This window comes from Camelus bactrianus, chromosome 3, assembly GCF_048773025.1.
Source record: "Camelus bactrianus isolate YW-2024 breed Bactrian camel chromosome 3, ASM4877302v1, whole genome shotgun sequence".
Classification (NCBI taxonomy): domain Eukaryota; kingdom Metazoa; phylum Chordata; class Mammalia; order Artiodactyla; family Camelidae; genus Camelus; species Camelus bactrianus.
Window position 1 is genome coordinate 52,476,488 of NC_133541.1, and position 12,834 is coordinate 52,489,321.

General features: G+C 41.0%; 1 protein-coding gene across 2 annotated transcripts in view; it reads left to right on the forward strand.

Moving 5' to 3' along the window:
• The window catches only part of IQGAP2 (IQ motif containing GTPase activating protein 2), a 264,053-nt gene that overhangs the window by 228,721 nt on the left and 22,498 nt on the right, over positions 1 to 12,834 (forward strand). For both annotated transcript variants that reach the window (XM_010949276.3, XM_074360016.1), the window contains exons 23-28: positions 2,504 to 2,667; positions 4,574 to 4,798; positions 6,264 to 6,404; positions 6,756 to 6,840; positions 7,264 to 7,496; positions 9,585 to 9,717. In XM_010949276.3, coding sequence (XP_010947578.3) covers positions 2,504 to 2,667; positions 4,574 to 4,798; positions 6,264 to 6,404; positions 6,756 to 6,840; positions 7,264 to 7,496; positions 9,585 to 9,717 — 981 coding nt within the window. The remainder of the gene's footprint in view (positions 1 to 2,503; positions 2,668 to 4,573; positions 4,799 to 6,263; positions 6,405 to 6,755; positions 6,841 to 7,263; positions 7,497 to 9,584; positions 9,718 to 12,834) is intronic.

The window sequence follows — 12,834 nt, forward strand, 5'->3', positions numbered from 1 at the left end:
GTCACCCATGAAAAAATTAAAGTATATGAAAAACAGGTCTGTACCAGAACCAGCCTGCCCTTCTTTTGAAAAGAGTTTGAATTAGGGAAATATGATTTATTTTTTTATTTCATTATTTCCGTGGCATCACTATGATCCAAATGAATAGTAATTTTCCACTGCTTCCAGAGTGTGAGTGAGAACTAAGTTGAACTGGTTACAGCTGGACTCTGATCGGTTTGTGTTTTGTTTGATTACTGACTGACCTCATCTGCCCTACCAGCCCAGACAATGAGTCCCAACGGAGACAGAGGAAGCGATAGTGAGAGGTAGAAACAAAGTTTCCCCTTCAGCAGGAAAACTTTCCCAAAAGAGCTGGATCAGCAGTTCTTTTTTGAAAGTCAGGCATCGTTCCCCCCCCCCTTGCTGTCAGTGATTTCATGAAAGCCTGGAGATGCTTGAATCCTTGCTTGAGGACATCACTGGCATTAGGTGCACAGAGAACACGTTACCCAAACCACAAACGAGATGTGGCTAAGTCCCGCTGGGAGAAGAGACATTAATTTTGGTAGACGTGAGAATTCTCTACTTGGAATAGATTGGAAAACAGGTGTAGTGCCCCAGATGTCCACGATGTGGCAGCATAGAAGGAAAAATGTTGAAACTTAGACTTGTCTGTTGAATCCGCTGCTTAACAACAGCTACTTTTCCAGAAAGAAAGGGGGCTCCCGCTAGGCAGGGAAGGCTTTTTTTTTCCCCCGCTGAAATGAGGTTAGTAGTCATCCACCAGTTGGAAGTTTAATCTTCAGCATTTATCATTTTTGATTTCCATGAACTTCTGACTATATGAAGCTTCTTAGGATTTAGTATTCTAGTGTTGCATTTTGATTGAATTTGTGTCACTTGGGAAAGTGAAAATTTAGTCATCAGCCTCAGATTTCTATTGTTTACCCTGTTATGTAAGTGGAGGCTCACTAACGGAAAGGAGAAAAAGCACAAGGGTGTGCTTAGAGTAATTCCACCAAGTTTTAGTCCCTCAGCAATCCAAAACGGATAGAACCAGGGCATGACCATTGTACCGAGTGAAGTGTCAGGAAATCATGTATTTTTCTTCACCTTTTCTTCTCTCTTCTTTGATGACGTTAACCCAAGACCAGTGAGGAAACAGTGTGGAGCCCTCTCGCCCTTGGAAATGTTAGCCGAAGCAGCAGGTCAGCTAGTGTAGATTTTGTTGTGGGCTTGTCTCTTCAGGATGAGCCTAAAATGGTCATCTGAGAGGAATAAGGAGTGGGCTTCTTCAGCTTTAGGGTAATTTTCCTTTCTCATAATCCCACATGCTTAGTGTGGGGAAGGAATCACCCCGGAAGTCTAAGGAAAAAGATGTCCTGAGCTGCTGCATCATAAAATTTCAGCCATTCATTACGAACTTGAAAGTAAATCCAAGTGGTAAATGAAACTAGAATTTGGGTTTTCTTAAAAACTTTAAAGCCAAACTGCTTGAGTATATTAGATAAATACCGGTTTCCATGTAAGGAAATTTTTTTTTCCTCATCAGAAAATGAAGAGCCAGACTGTGAAATTTCTCTGTAATGTAAATACTGTTCTTTCTCTTCTCATCTCCATCTGCTTGGTGTAGCTATTGGAGAAAAACCACATGCCCACGAAGCCTGGTGCTACCTCTCTTCGACCATCCTCAGCAGAGCTCTCAAGGCTTTTAAATTGTCCTTTTATTTTTTTTAATTGAAATATAGTCAGTTATAATGTGTCAGTTTCTGGTGTACAGCATAATGTTTCAGTCATACATAGACATACATATATTCCTTTTCATATCTTTTTCATTATAGGTTACTACAAGCTATTGAACATAGTTCCCTGTGCTGTACAGAAGAAACTTGTTGGTTATCTACTTTACATATAGTAGTTAGTATTAAATTGTCCTTTTTTTTTTTTTCTTATCAGTTAGCATTTCCCTCATCAGTTAGCCTGACCTTCACCCCTCTCTTCATCTCCCCAGCTCACTACTTCTAAAACATCATGGCCATCTACTGTCTCCAAGTGTAAATGTGTCCTTTTCTTTTCCTTTCTACTCTCAGACTATGGGATGTGTTTCCTTCTCTTCACTCATTGATCCTCTTTGAGCAGTCTATGTAGCTGGGCCCTTGGTCTATTCTTACCTGTCTCTTCGGATACCAGATCTCTCGGCCACCCCCTCTCTCTTCTGTGTCTCTACGATAAATTTTAACATGTGGCTCCAAATGGTGACTGGTGTAAAGTGTACATACTTCATCTCATGTGTCATCATATATTATATAAAATGTAAATCTTACCATAACTTTCTAATACAACTTCCTGTGGTATGGTACTCATATTAGCTGCTACCTTCTACAGTCTTAGTGTGTGCCAGATACTATATGCTTTGTACACAGTGAGTCCTTGAAGAGCGGGGAACTGGGTGCTCTTCTCTGCTTTAATAATTTATTAACATACAGTTTGGGGGGTGGTTCTTCTTCCCTCTTTCCTTTAGACCAACCCGTTGTACCTGGCTAAGCTGATCTTCCAGATGCCACAGAACAAGTCAACCAAATTTATGGACACTGTGATTTTCACACTGTACAACTATGCATCCAATCAGCGAGAAGAGTATCTACTCCTCAAGCTTTTTCAAACTGCTCTGGAGGAAGAAATAAAGTACGTACGTCAGTACATATGCAAGGCTACCAATGAGTAGATCCTTTTGTTAGTGGTGGCTATCTCCGATTTACTAAAATAATTTAAAAATTATCCTTTGAAGTTATTTGTATGTACCGAAATACATAAAATTTCTTGAGAACCTTCTACATCAATATAAAAATATTCAGGTACAGCTTTCTCCCGCCAGTGATACCTTTTCTACTGCTAAATTCACTTCTGATTTTGCAGGTATACAAAGCTTTTTGAAAGTCAGTGAGAAAATTTGACTTAAGTAGACTTATGTGGGAAATAAAGCCATAAACAGATAAGGGTAATGATTTCTGCTACGTAGTCTTTCCTTCTCCCTGGAACTTACGCTGCTTTTTGCTAATTTATTTTCTGACTCAGTTAATATAAAAAAATGTGTCGGTAGTTATAATGAATGTGGGGAGGTGAGGGGGACATGAGAAGATGCCCTTAGCCAACCAGATGGATCTTAACCACCTTCCTGACTTCCTCATACCTTAAGCGATGCTAGTCCTATGGGTCTCAAGCTGTTAGCCAGGCTAATATTAGCTCTGCCTTCAGGGTGTGTATAAGGCAGCATGAGAAACAGCAATGCTATGCAGTAGAACAAGGTAAGTGCTAAAGGAATGATGTGCACAGTGGAACAGATCAGAGGGATGGAAAGAAAAGTTCCAACGAGGTCAGTCGATAAAGATTTTATGGAAAAGAAGGCAATTGACCCAACACCTTGAAGAATATCTACCGTTTTTATAAAAAGAAACAGAAAAGAGAAATTAAGCAGAATGGTGATAGAAACAGCATGGGCCTGGGTGCGAGAAAGAAGGTAGATTAGTCCAGCCAAGAGTGACTTAACTAGCGGCCCCCCGGAAGTGAGGCTGGAAAGATGGGTTGGGCCGGATCATGGGAGACACTGCGTCTGGGCCCAAGTGCTGAGGTTCCCGTTGCTTCCTGGGAAGCGGTGAAGGGGATTTGAGGAGGGTTTACTGACACGACCACTCCACGTTTTGAGAAAGCTGATCTGCTGGCTGTGTATGAACAGCATAAATTGGAGCGACAGTTCAGAGACTGAGATTTAGATTTCCAGCACACTGAGTTTGAGTTACAGGTATAGACTGTGTGGATCTCTCCAGCAGAACATTGGAAATTCAAGACTAACTCCCAGGAAGGAGACAGGAATTAGACATTGAGATCAGAGGATAGATTCCTGAAAGTTGGTAGTTGAAGCTGTGTGTGTGAATGAAATCTGAGGGGAGAGCATGTAGGAGGAAGTGAAGGAAAACAATTAAAATGTTGGGATTGAGGCCAGTGAAGGGAACAAAAGGATGACCAGATCAGACAAGGACGAGAATACAGCACTGTCAGACCCTAACGGGAAAGGAGGTGGGTAAGGGAGAGGGCGGTCCAGCTGGAGGAGGGTGAGAGTTTGCATGGAGAGGACGGGAGGAGCGGAGGGAAGGTCACAGGAGTTGGCAGTCGGAAGCCAAGGAGAGCTCTCCCGGCGACGTGATGTCGCTAGACGTCACACTGCAGTGAATTTGAGTGGGACTTGAAAGAATTCGTTCAATCAAGAAAGTTATTTTGAAATCTGGTAACAAGAGGGGGCGCGAAACTTATACCATGTCACCCAGTATTATCTTTAGTCTTGATCCATTTTTAGTTCATTTCTGCCTTCTTGATTGAAATTAAAGCTAAGAACTTGTTTTTAGATCCTTCAGTTTCTTGAATAAGAACCATTCATCTTACAAATGACAGCTTCCTTTTAAAACACACCATCTTTGAAATCTCCTTTGGAGAAAAATACAGCCCCACAAAGCCTTCGCCAGCCAGAGAGAATATACACTGTTGAAAACTCTATACATAGAGTCAAACCATTTGATTTGGTTTGGGCTTTTTCTAGATCAAAGGTGGACCAGGTCCAGGACATAGTTACTGGGAACCCGACAGTCATCAAGATGGTGGTCAGCTTCAACAGAGGTGCCCGTGGGCAGAACACGCTGCGCCAGCTCCTGGCTCCGGTGCTGAAGGAGACCATCGATGACAAGGCCCTGATCATCAACACGAGCCCTGTGGAGGTGTACAAGGCCTGGGTGAATCAGCTAGAAACACAGACTGGAGAAGCAAGGTAGCAAAGCCAGGGAGACGCTGGTTTTCAGTCGTTTCATGATCTTTTTTACACGTGTGTATTTATACATACTCTTAAACTCTGTTAAGCTCTGTTAAAAGAACAGAATTGACTCTATGAAGTCAGCTTTCAATCCAAGATATCTTTCCCTCCCTCTAACTTACCCACGCAGACCACGTTCTTGGACTCCTGCTCATCTTGACAGTACTTAGTGTTTTCAAATTTTGGTACCAGTTGATTCCCAAAGCCATAACTTCCAGAGTCCTCTCCCATGGTTTTTCTTTGTGTGTTCCTAACCCTAGACCTAGAAATAGTACACACTTTCTCTTCACCTGATAATACCTACTTGTTCACATTTTACCAAGTGATTAACTTGAACATGTGAGCATACACAAGCCAGATGGGACTGACTTCTTCTGGGTGGTGGTTTGTAGATCTAAGCCATCCCAGCTTTTCAGTTCCTGCAAAAGGATGCCTTGTGAAGTAATTAAGATATGCACAGAGAATTGCATGGGTGGTTGTCACAGTGCTGTTTGTAATAGCAAACACTGGGGAAAGTCAAAATATTTAGCTTTGGGGAATCTGTTAAATAAATGTTTGTATAACACATATTTGAGTAGTAAGCAGCTATTTGGAATGGTGGTATAGAAATATATTCGTTGGCCTGGGGAAAATATTATGGTATAGGTTTCAGTTTTAGTTTGGTACAGTAACTTATTTTCTATTTTTAAAAAATTGAGCATATATACACACATACACGTAAGATCTGTATGGGATGTGTATATATACAAACTGCATTACACCCAGGAATGTGTGAGGCCTGAATATGCAGACATGCATAGAGAAGGACCTAGAAAGGTATAATGCAGTAAGATAGGGAAAGTGGTTCTATCTGGGTCAGTGTTGTTTTCTTGTTTGTTTCTATGCAACTTTTATAGTAAAGAACATATTGCTCTTTTTTAATTGAAGTATAGTCCATTTACAATGTTATATCAATTTTTGGCATACAGCATTATAGTTCAGTCATACATATACATACATATATTCCTTTTCATTATAGGTTACTACAAGATATTGAATATAGTTCCCTGTGCTATACAATAGAAGCTTGTTGTTTATCTATTTTATAGATAGTAGTTAGTATCTGCAAATCATATTGCTTTTTATAATTAAAAAAAGGGAGAGAAAGTTAGCTGGGTCTACGTTACCTGGGTCTGCCTGTTATTTTGCCAGAAGAGCCCAGATGGAGACTGGAGTCTCCTGGCTTCACTGGTGCCAGAGGATTCCATGTGGGCATGCAGGGTCTCCACCCCTCACACCCCCAGCTAATATTTTATCATTGGAGTCGGTGGGCAAAGTCCCGTTCACAATACAGAGCTTGACCATAGAACCAGCTTGGCAAGGATACAGATTCTTGTACCTAAGCCCCCAATTCACTGGAAGCCCCTGTGTGTTGTGTTTTCAGCAAGCTGCCTTACGACGTGACCACAGAGCAAGCTCTGACTTACCCAGAAGTGAGAAACAAACTGGAGGCATCCACCGAGAACCTGAGAAGGGTCACAGACAAAGTCCTGAATTCTATCATTTCCTCCCTGGATCTACTGCCGTAAGTCGTACATGTCACAACTGTAACATTCTTTGCTGAAAGCTCTTGAAATGTTATGTAAAATAAACCCCGGTAGTGAAGATAGGAGTTCTCCCTTATATTGCACTTATTAGTTTGAAAATTTGCTGACTTTGGCATTTTTAATTCATGACTGTTCTCCGGGGAGGGAACAGTATAAAACAGTACTCAGTTACTGTCATCCATGGCGGTCCTGTGATTCCGTTACCATCTCATTTTGTGTTTGGTTTTTAGGGAAACTGCTCGGCTTTAGTTGACTGCAACAGTTGCTGCGTGTTTCTTCCTCACTTAGCCTTTTCCATTATTTTCTTTTGTCATCTGTTTTCCATGTAGTTATGGATTGAGGTATATAGCCAAAGTACTGAAGAATTCGATCCATGAGAAATTTCCCGATGCAACAGAAGATGAGCTATTAAAGGTAGATTTTAAAGGGTGAATCTCACCGTAGCTTCTTTTGGGGGTATGAGCCAAAATTACCAGCACACCGATTTTGTAAAATGTTTCCCCTTGTATGACTGTTTATACTAAGCTACAGGTCTTCTGTTTCTAATGGCTATCAAGATTGTTGATTATCCTGAGGTTAATTTGGAGATCGTACCCATTATTGAGATTCTTTATATTAGAGCATTTTGGGGGCAATGGCATATTTTTATCAAAAATAATTTTATTAACTATGTTAGTCATGTATGATTATATTCACTGACTTTACTTAACTCCTTGTTAGGAATCAGAAAATAATTTGCTTTCTTGGGAAACGTCAATTAATATTCACGTTTTAAAAACCCTCCAAAGTCTTGAGTTTTCTCTCTTAAAAATAGTCTTTTCTTCTGCGTCACTCCAGATTGTTGGAAACCTCCTGTACTACCGGTACATGAACCCAGCCATCGTAGCCCCAGACGGCTTTGATATCATCGACATGACGGCCGGGGGGCAGGTGAATTCTGACCAGAGGAGAAACTTGGGATCCGTGGCCAAGGTTCTTCAGCACGCAGCCTCCAACAAGCTCTTCGAAGGAGAAAACGAGCATCTCTCATCTATGAACAGTTATTTATCAGAGACGTATCAGAAGTTCAGGTGCGAGGGCTCATTCCCTTTGGAGAAATGTACAAGATGGCGGGCGCGAATGATGTGTGTTCTGTGTCGAGAGCTGGAGCTGGGGGTGCGGGCAGGAATCTCGGGGGGTTGCATGCGTTTCTCCTACTGGTTGGCACCAAAGAGGAAGGGGGAGGGAGGAGGAGGCTAGGTTACTTCTGTCTGGTGTTCCCTGTCCCCTCCTGCACCCCTGCCCCCAGTGCCCCTGTTCCATTGAGTCATCCCCATATGTGTGATTTCTACTGTTGACAAAATGAAATATTTATTCTTTTTGCTGTGCTATAGGCGTATAGTACTTAGAATTACAATATCAAAATAGCTAGCTTCTGCTTTCTGAACTTAAAAAGAGGGTTTGGTTTGGTTTTTAAGCACTAGTCCACTGAGGAAAAGCTTGCCTGATCTGCATCAGACGGTACTAGGAAACTGAGTATTTGGTTTTGAGAGGCTGGGAAAATCCAGCTTTTATATCTGTTGAGGATTGGGTATGAGTATGTTCTGTTTTATTCTCAAACATCTCTTAAATAGACATGTAAAGTAAGTCTGTTGACGTCATATGTTTTCTGAATTGTGTCCACTGATCATTCCACGGGGACATGGGGGGAGGCAGTCTCACAGGAGGATTCTCTCACCCTGAGGCACCCTGAGGGGGCACAGTCACCTTGCCAGTTGTATTCTCTTTCCCACTTCAGTCAGTAAGTCATACAAGTGTGACATCAGTGTGGCCCTTTTCACGCCACCCCGGAAATGATAATTTCCCATTCGTCAGTTTTCCTCTGGATGAGTGATTTGTCTCCTGACGAATGTAGTTCATGATCATGAATCTCTGTTTGGAATTTGTGATCTCTTGTGAGAAAATTTCCCCCAATCCTCTCACTCAGGGAAGTTTTGATTCCTCAAGCTGCTCATTTTAGGTCTTCTCACTGACTAAAAAAGTAACATCCATTTCTTGCAGATATCTGCTATTAGAAGCTCTTTTTACTTCCTTTTTTCTCAGATTATTCCCACCCAACACCTGTTTCCAAGTCTTCTTCACATAAAACGAAACAAAACCAAAAGCCCCCTTCATCTCTTAAATACTACCTTTCTTTTTCCCTCTTCCCGCTCAAATTTATCCTTTGTGTTCCTCAGCAACCCATGAAAGATCATAGCCCAAAGGAAAAAAAAAAAAACAAAGAAAAGAAGAAAGAAAGATCATAGCCCAAACAGTGCAGGAAGACTAGTTGTCACGTGGGACCATGACCACCATTTAACCTTCCCCAGCCCTAGGGTGGGAAGACAGAGCTCTTTGTGGTGTACAAGCCTTGGGTGTCCTTAGGTAATAGACCCAGGATAATTTCAGGTTTATGAAACATTTACAGATTTATAGAATAAAATACCTACTCTGGTTGTGCAAAGGATTCCCCCCTAAGCCGTGATCACAACATACCTGTCTTTTCTCTATCTCTAAATTTGCTGTAGCTGAAAATAGCAGACTTTTGAGAGTCTGAGCACTGGAGGAAAGTGTTGTTCCATGTGTTTGTGTCTAGTCTAAACAGTCTTTCCAGCCCGCAACTGTTGTCTGGATCAACTAAGAGTAGAAGAGGCTTAACTTGAATTTTTGTCAAATTGGTAACAGAAGCTCTGAAAGGTTGTTAGGATATTGAAGGCCTAGGAGTTTGTGCCAATTAAAGTAGCACACTTGATAATTGCTTTTTGGATTGTTTTCTCTGAAAAGACTGGATTCTTAGATCAAGGAGCATCAGTCGACATTTTTGTTTAACTTTCAGGGGCTATTTTTTTTTAAATAGTTTCTTTTTTTTTTTTTCAATGACCTGCCCATAGTTTGATTACACTGAGTCAGTCACAGGGCCTGAGGCCCTTACTGTCTGAGGACCTGGGTCCAACATCTGGAAACGGGGACTTGGCTTCCGCAGTCTGGAGCCAGCCCGGAAGATGCTGTAACAAGTCCCCTGAGATGTAGGGTAGAGCAAAGCACTAGCCATCACTGAAGATTCCCTGACTGTTTTGATAAAGCGGTTTAACTCACAATTTTGACTCTGTCTTAAGACTTTTTCTCCCCTCCTTTTTTAGGAAATATTTCAAAGAAGCATGTGATGTCCCTGAACCAGAAGAAAAGTTTAATATGGATAAATACACAGATGTGGTGACAGTCAGCAAGCCGGTCATTTATATTTCAATTGAAGAAATCATCAGCACCCATTCAGTAAGTGGGGCTGGAGGAGGGTCTCGGCAGTGGACCCAGGGTCCAGACATCTGCTTTTGAAAATGTTTAGTTTCTACAGGGATTACTGTAAGCATGTGTTCGTATGAATATTTTTAACCCTAAACAAAATTTGATGATTTGTTCCTTGACTTTTATGCATTAATAAATCTCCTTTCCCCAAATGAGGAAAGGTTACTTCTTGCATAATCCACTCACAGTCAGATGGTGAATGTGCAGTTTAAGCCCTGAGCAGAGGGAGCCTCAGTACTTTCCCCACCCACCAAGGCCACCCTGCCCGGACCCTCACAGTCTGTTCTCCCCCTTTCAGGAATTCTCTTTGCTTTTCCAGTAATTTTCTGGAGGAATGAGAATGTTCTGTCTTTTCTAATATCTGGGCATAAAGAGCGGGAATAAACAGTCTGCTCCAGGTTGGGGAAAAGAAGGCACCCAACAGTAGTCACCAGCTAAGAACTCCTTCTGTCTTTCTGGAAACCCCCGTTTCCTAGACGCTGACAGTTTCAGGCTGTGCTGTGTCATAACGTCTCCCTCCGGTTCACACATCACCACCACCGACCATTAGCCTGTATTAAGTGCGTTTGGGGGGCAGGCAGTTTTCTCAGCGTTGAGAGGTTGTTTGTTTGTTTGTTTGTCTAAGACCAGTTGAAACTTATTGCCTGAAACATCTAGGTGCTTAAAAATGTAACCTTTTCAAGAATAGTTCTGGATCTCTAAACTAAGAGGACGTGTTAGAGGTCTGCCCCAGACCTCCCAAATCAGAACCTGCATTCTGGCAAGATCCCAGGTGACTCAGATACACACTAAAGGTCAAGAAGCCCTGGTTAAGGCTACACCTAGCTTCCGATTATACACACAACTAGGGGAAAGCGTAACAAATACACACCTCTCAAAGGTCCTGCCCTGCTCCTGCTCCCACCAAATCAGGTATACGAACATGTAGCAAATAGGCTGCTCAAAATTTCCAGCTTCATTATTAAGCTCTTCTAAGAAACTAAAGCTTGAATATGGGTTTGGAAGAAAGATTGGATCTGCTTTTGATTTCCCTCTTTCAGGGTTGGGACAGGTAACCTTCGTAACATTTGCAACAAGCTCTCTATCGGTATTTTGAGTGACCCGAAACGAAGGCAGGTCTGAGTGACCAGCTGAGGGGATGAGTTGGTTGGTTAAATAAAGAGGCTGTATTTGTTTTCTGTCTGTATAAACAATCAAAATCATAGCATTGCACTATTTGCAAAAATAATTTTCTAATAAACAAGTAGACTCCTTCATCTTTGAGCAACAACCCATTTATCTATTTTTATGGCAAATTATCCGTCTCAAAAAAATGTCCCCATGTTGGCCACACATGTGCTGAGGGCAACAGCCTCGTGCAGGAAAAGCTGTGGTAAGTTCTCTTCTAGAAAGAGAATCTTTCCCAAGGAGAGCAGAGAGACAGTGTGACTGTATTAAATTAGGCTATTACTCTTTAAGGAGAAATGGTCTGTTCCTTTTGTTAACAAGAATTGAAAACAGAATCCAGCCCTGGGAAACATAACTTGTAACCGATTTGGAATTCCTTCATGTGTTAGGTTGGAAGCAGATGTAATAACACGGGAGAAATGCAATTGCAGGGAAAGACTGCCCTGTTTATTGTCTGTCTCAAGCAAGGAGGCGTTCACATGCAGACACAAGTCTGGCCACAGCACGACCTGCCAAGCCCATGGCCACATGCTTGTCCCTTGTTCTCTAAGGAACATGTCAAAGGAGAAGCTGGCTGCCTGAGTCAGCCCTTTCCAGGACAACAGTCAAGTCAGCTGTCCCATCTCTGCAGAGAACAGGAACATAAATTCATCCATCTTGCTTTCTTGTCTCTAACTTACCTTCACCCAAAATAACCTGTGGACTAGATTTCACTGTGTCTTTGTATCGTCTCTATTATTTATGTAACATCTTTCTTTAAATCACCTTTCCTTTAAAAAAAAAAAAAGTGTGTGATATCTTTGCTTTAAAACAAAATACTTCTAACCACAGTAGAAAAACAAAACTAGCATGCTTTACAATGGACAGAAACATTTAAAGTAAATATAATAGAAACAGTAATTGAATAGAATTGCTTCCTTAAAGCTATGCGTCTGAGGTTTCCTCCTTTTTTCTTAAAATCCTTAGTAAGTATCAGCAAATGTTAAGGGAAATTCAACATTAAACAGATACTGTCTCCTTCACTAATCTTAAAATCAGAAGAGAATGGAGAAGGAACTAATCAAGGCAGTGTGGTTCTGGTGTAAGGATATACATACTGGGATAGAACTGAGAATTGAGGAATCTTCAAATACATGGTCAGTTCGTTTTTGACAAGTACTAGAACAGTTCAATAGGAAAAGAATAGTCTTTTCAGCAAACTGTGTTGGGACAACTGGAAATCCACATGGCCAAGAATAAAGATGGACCTCTTCCTTCCACCCTATGCAGAAATAAACTCGAAATGGATCAGAGACCTAAATGAAAGAGCTCAAACTACAAAACTCTTAGAAGAAAATAAAGGAGTAAATATTTTTGACTCTGGATTAGGCATTGGTTTCTTAGATATGACACCAAATGTACAAGCAGCAAAAGAAAAACAGATACATTGGACCTCATCAAAATTAAAAACTTTTGTGCTGTAAACATTGCCGTCAAGAAATTGAAAAGACAACCAAGGGAATGGGAGAAAATAACTGCAAATAATATATCTGTTAAAGGACCTGTATCCAGACTATATAAAGAAAACCTACAATTTAATGATAAGATAAATAATCTGATTTTAAAATGAACAGCTGTACATCAAAGGACATAATCAACATAGTGACAGCCTATGGAATAGGAGGAATATTTGCAAATCATATTGTGATAAGGGGTTAATATCCAGAATATGTAAAGAACTACCACAATTCAACATCAGCAACAATTTTAAAATGAACTAGAGACTTGAATAGATGTTTCTCCTAAGAAGATGTAGAAATGGCTGTCAAGCATATGAAAAGATGCTCAGCATCACTAATGACTAGAGAAATCCAAATCAAAACCATAATGATTGTTCCTCATTGTATAACAGAGACAGCCAATAAATCTACCATTTGATTT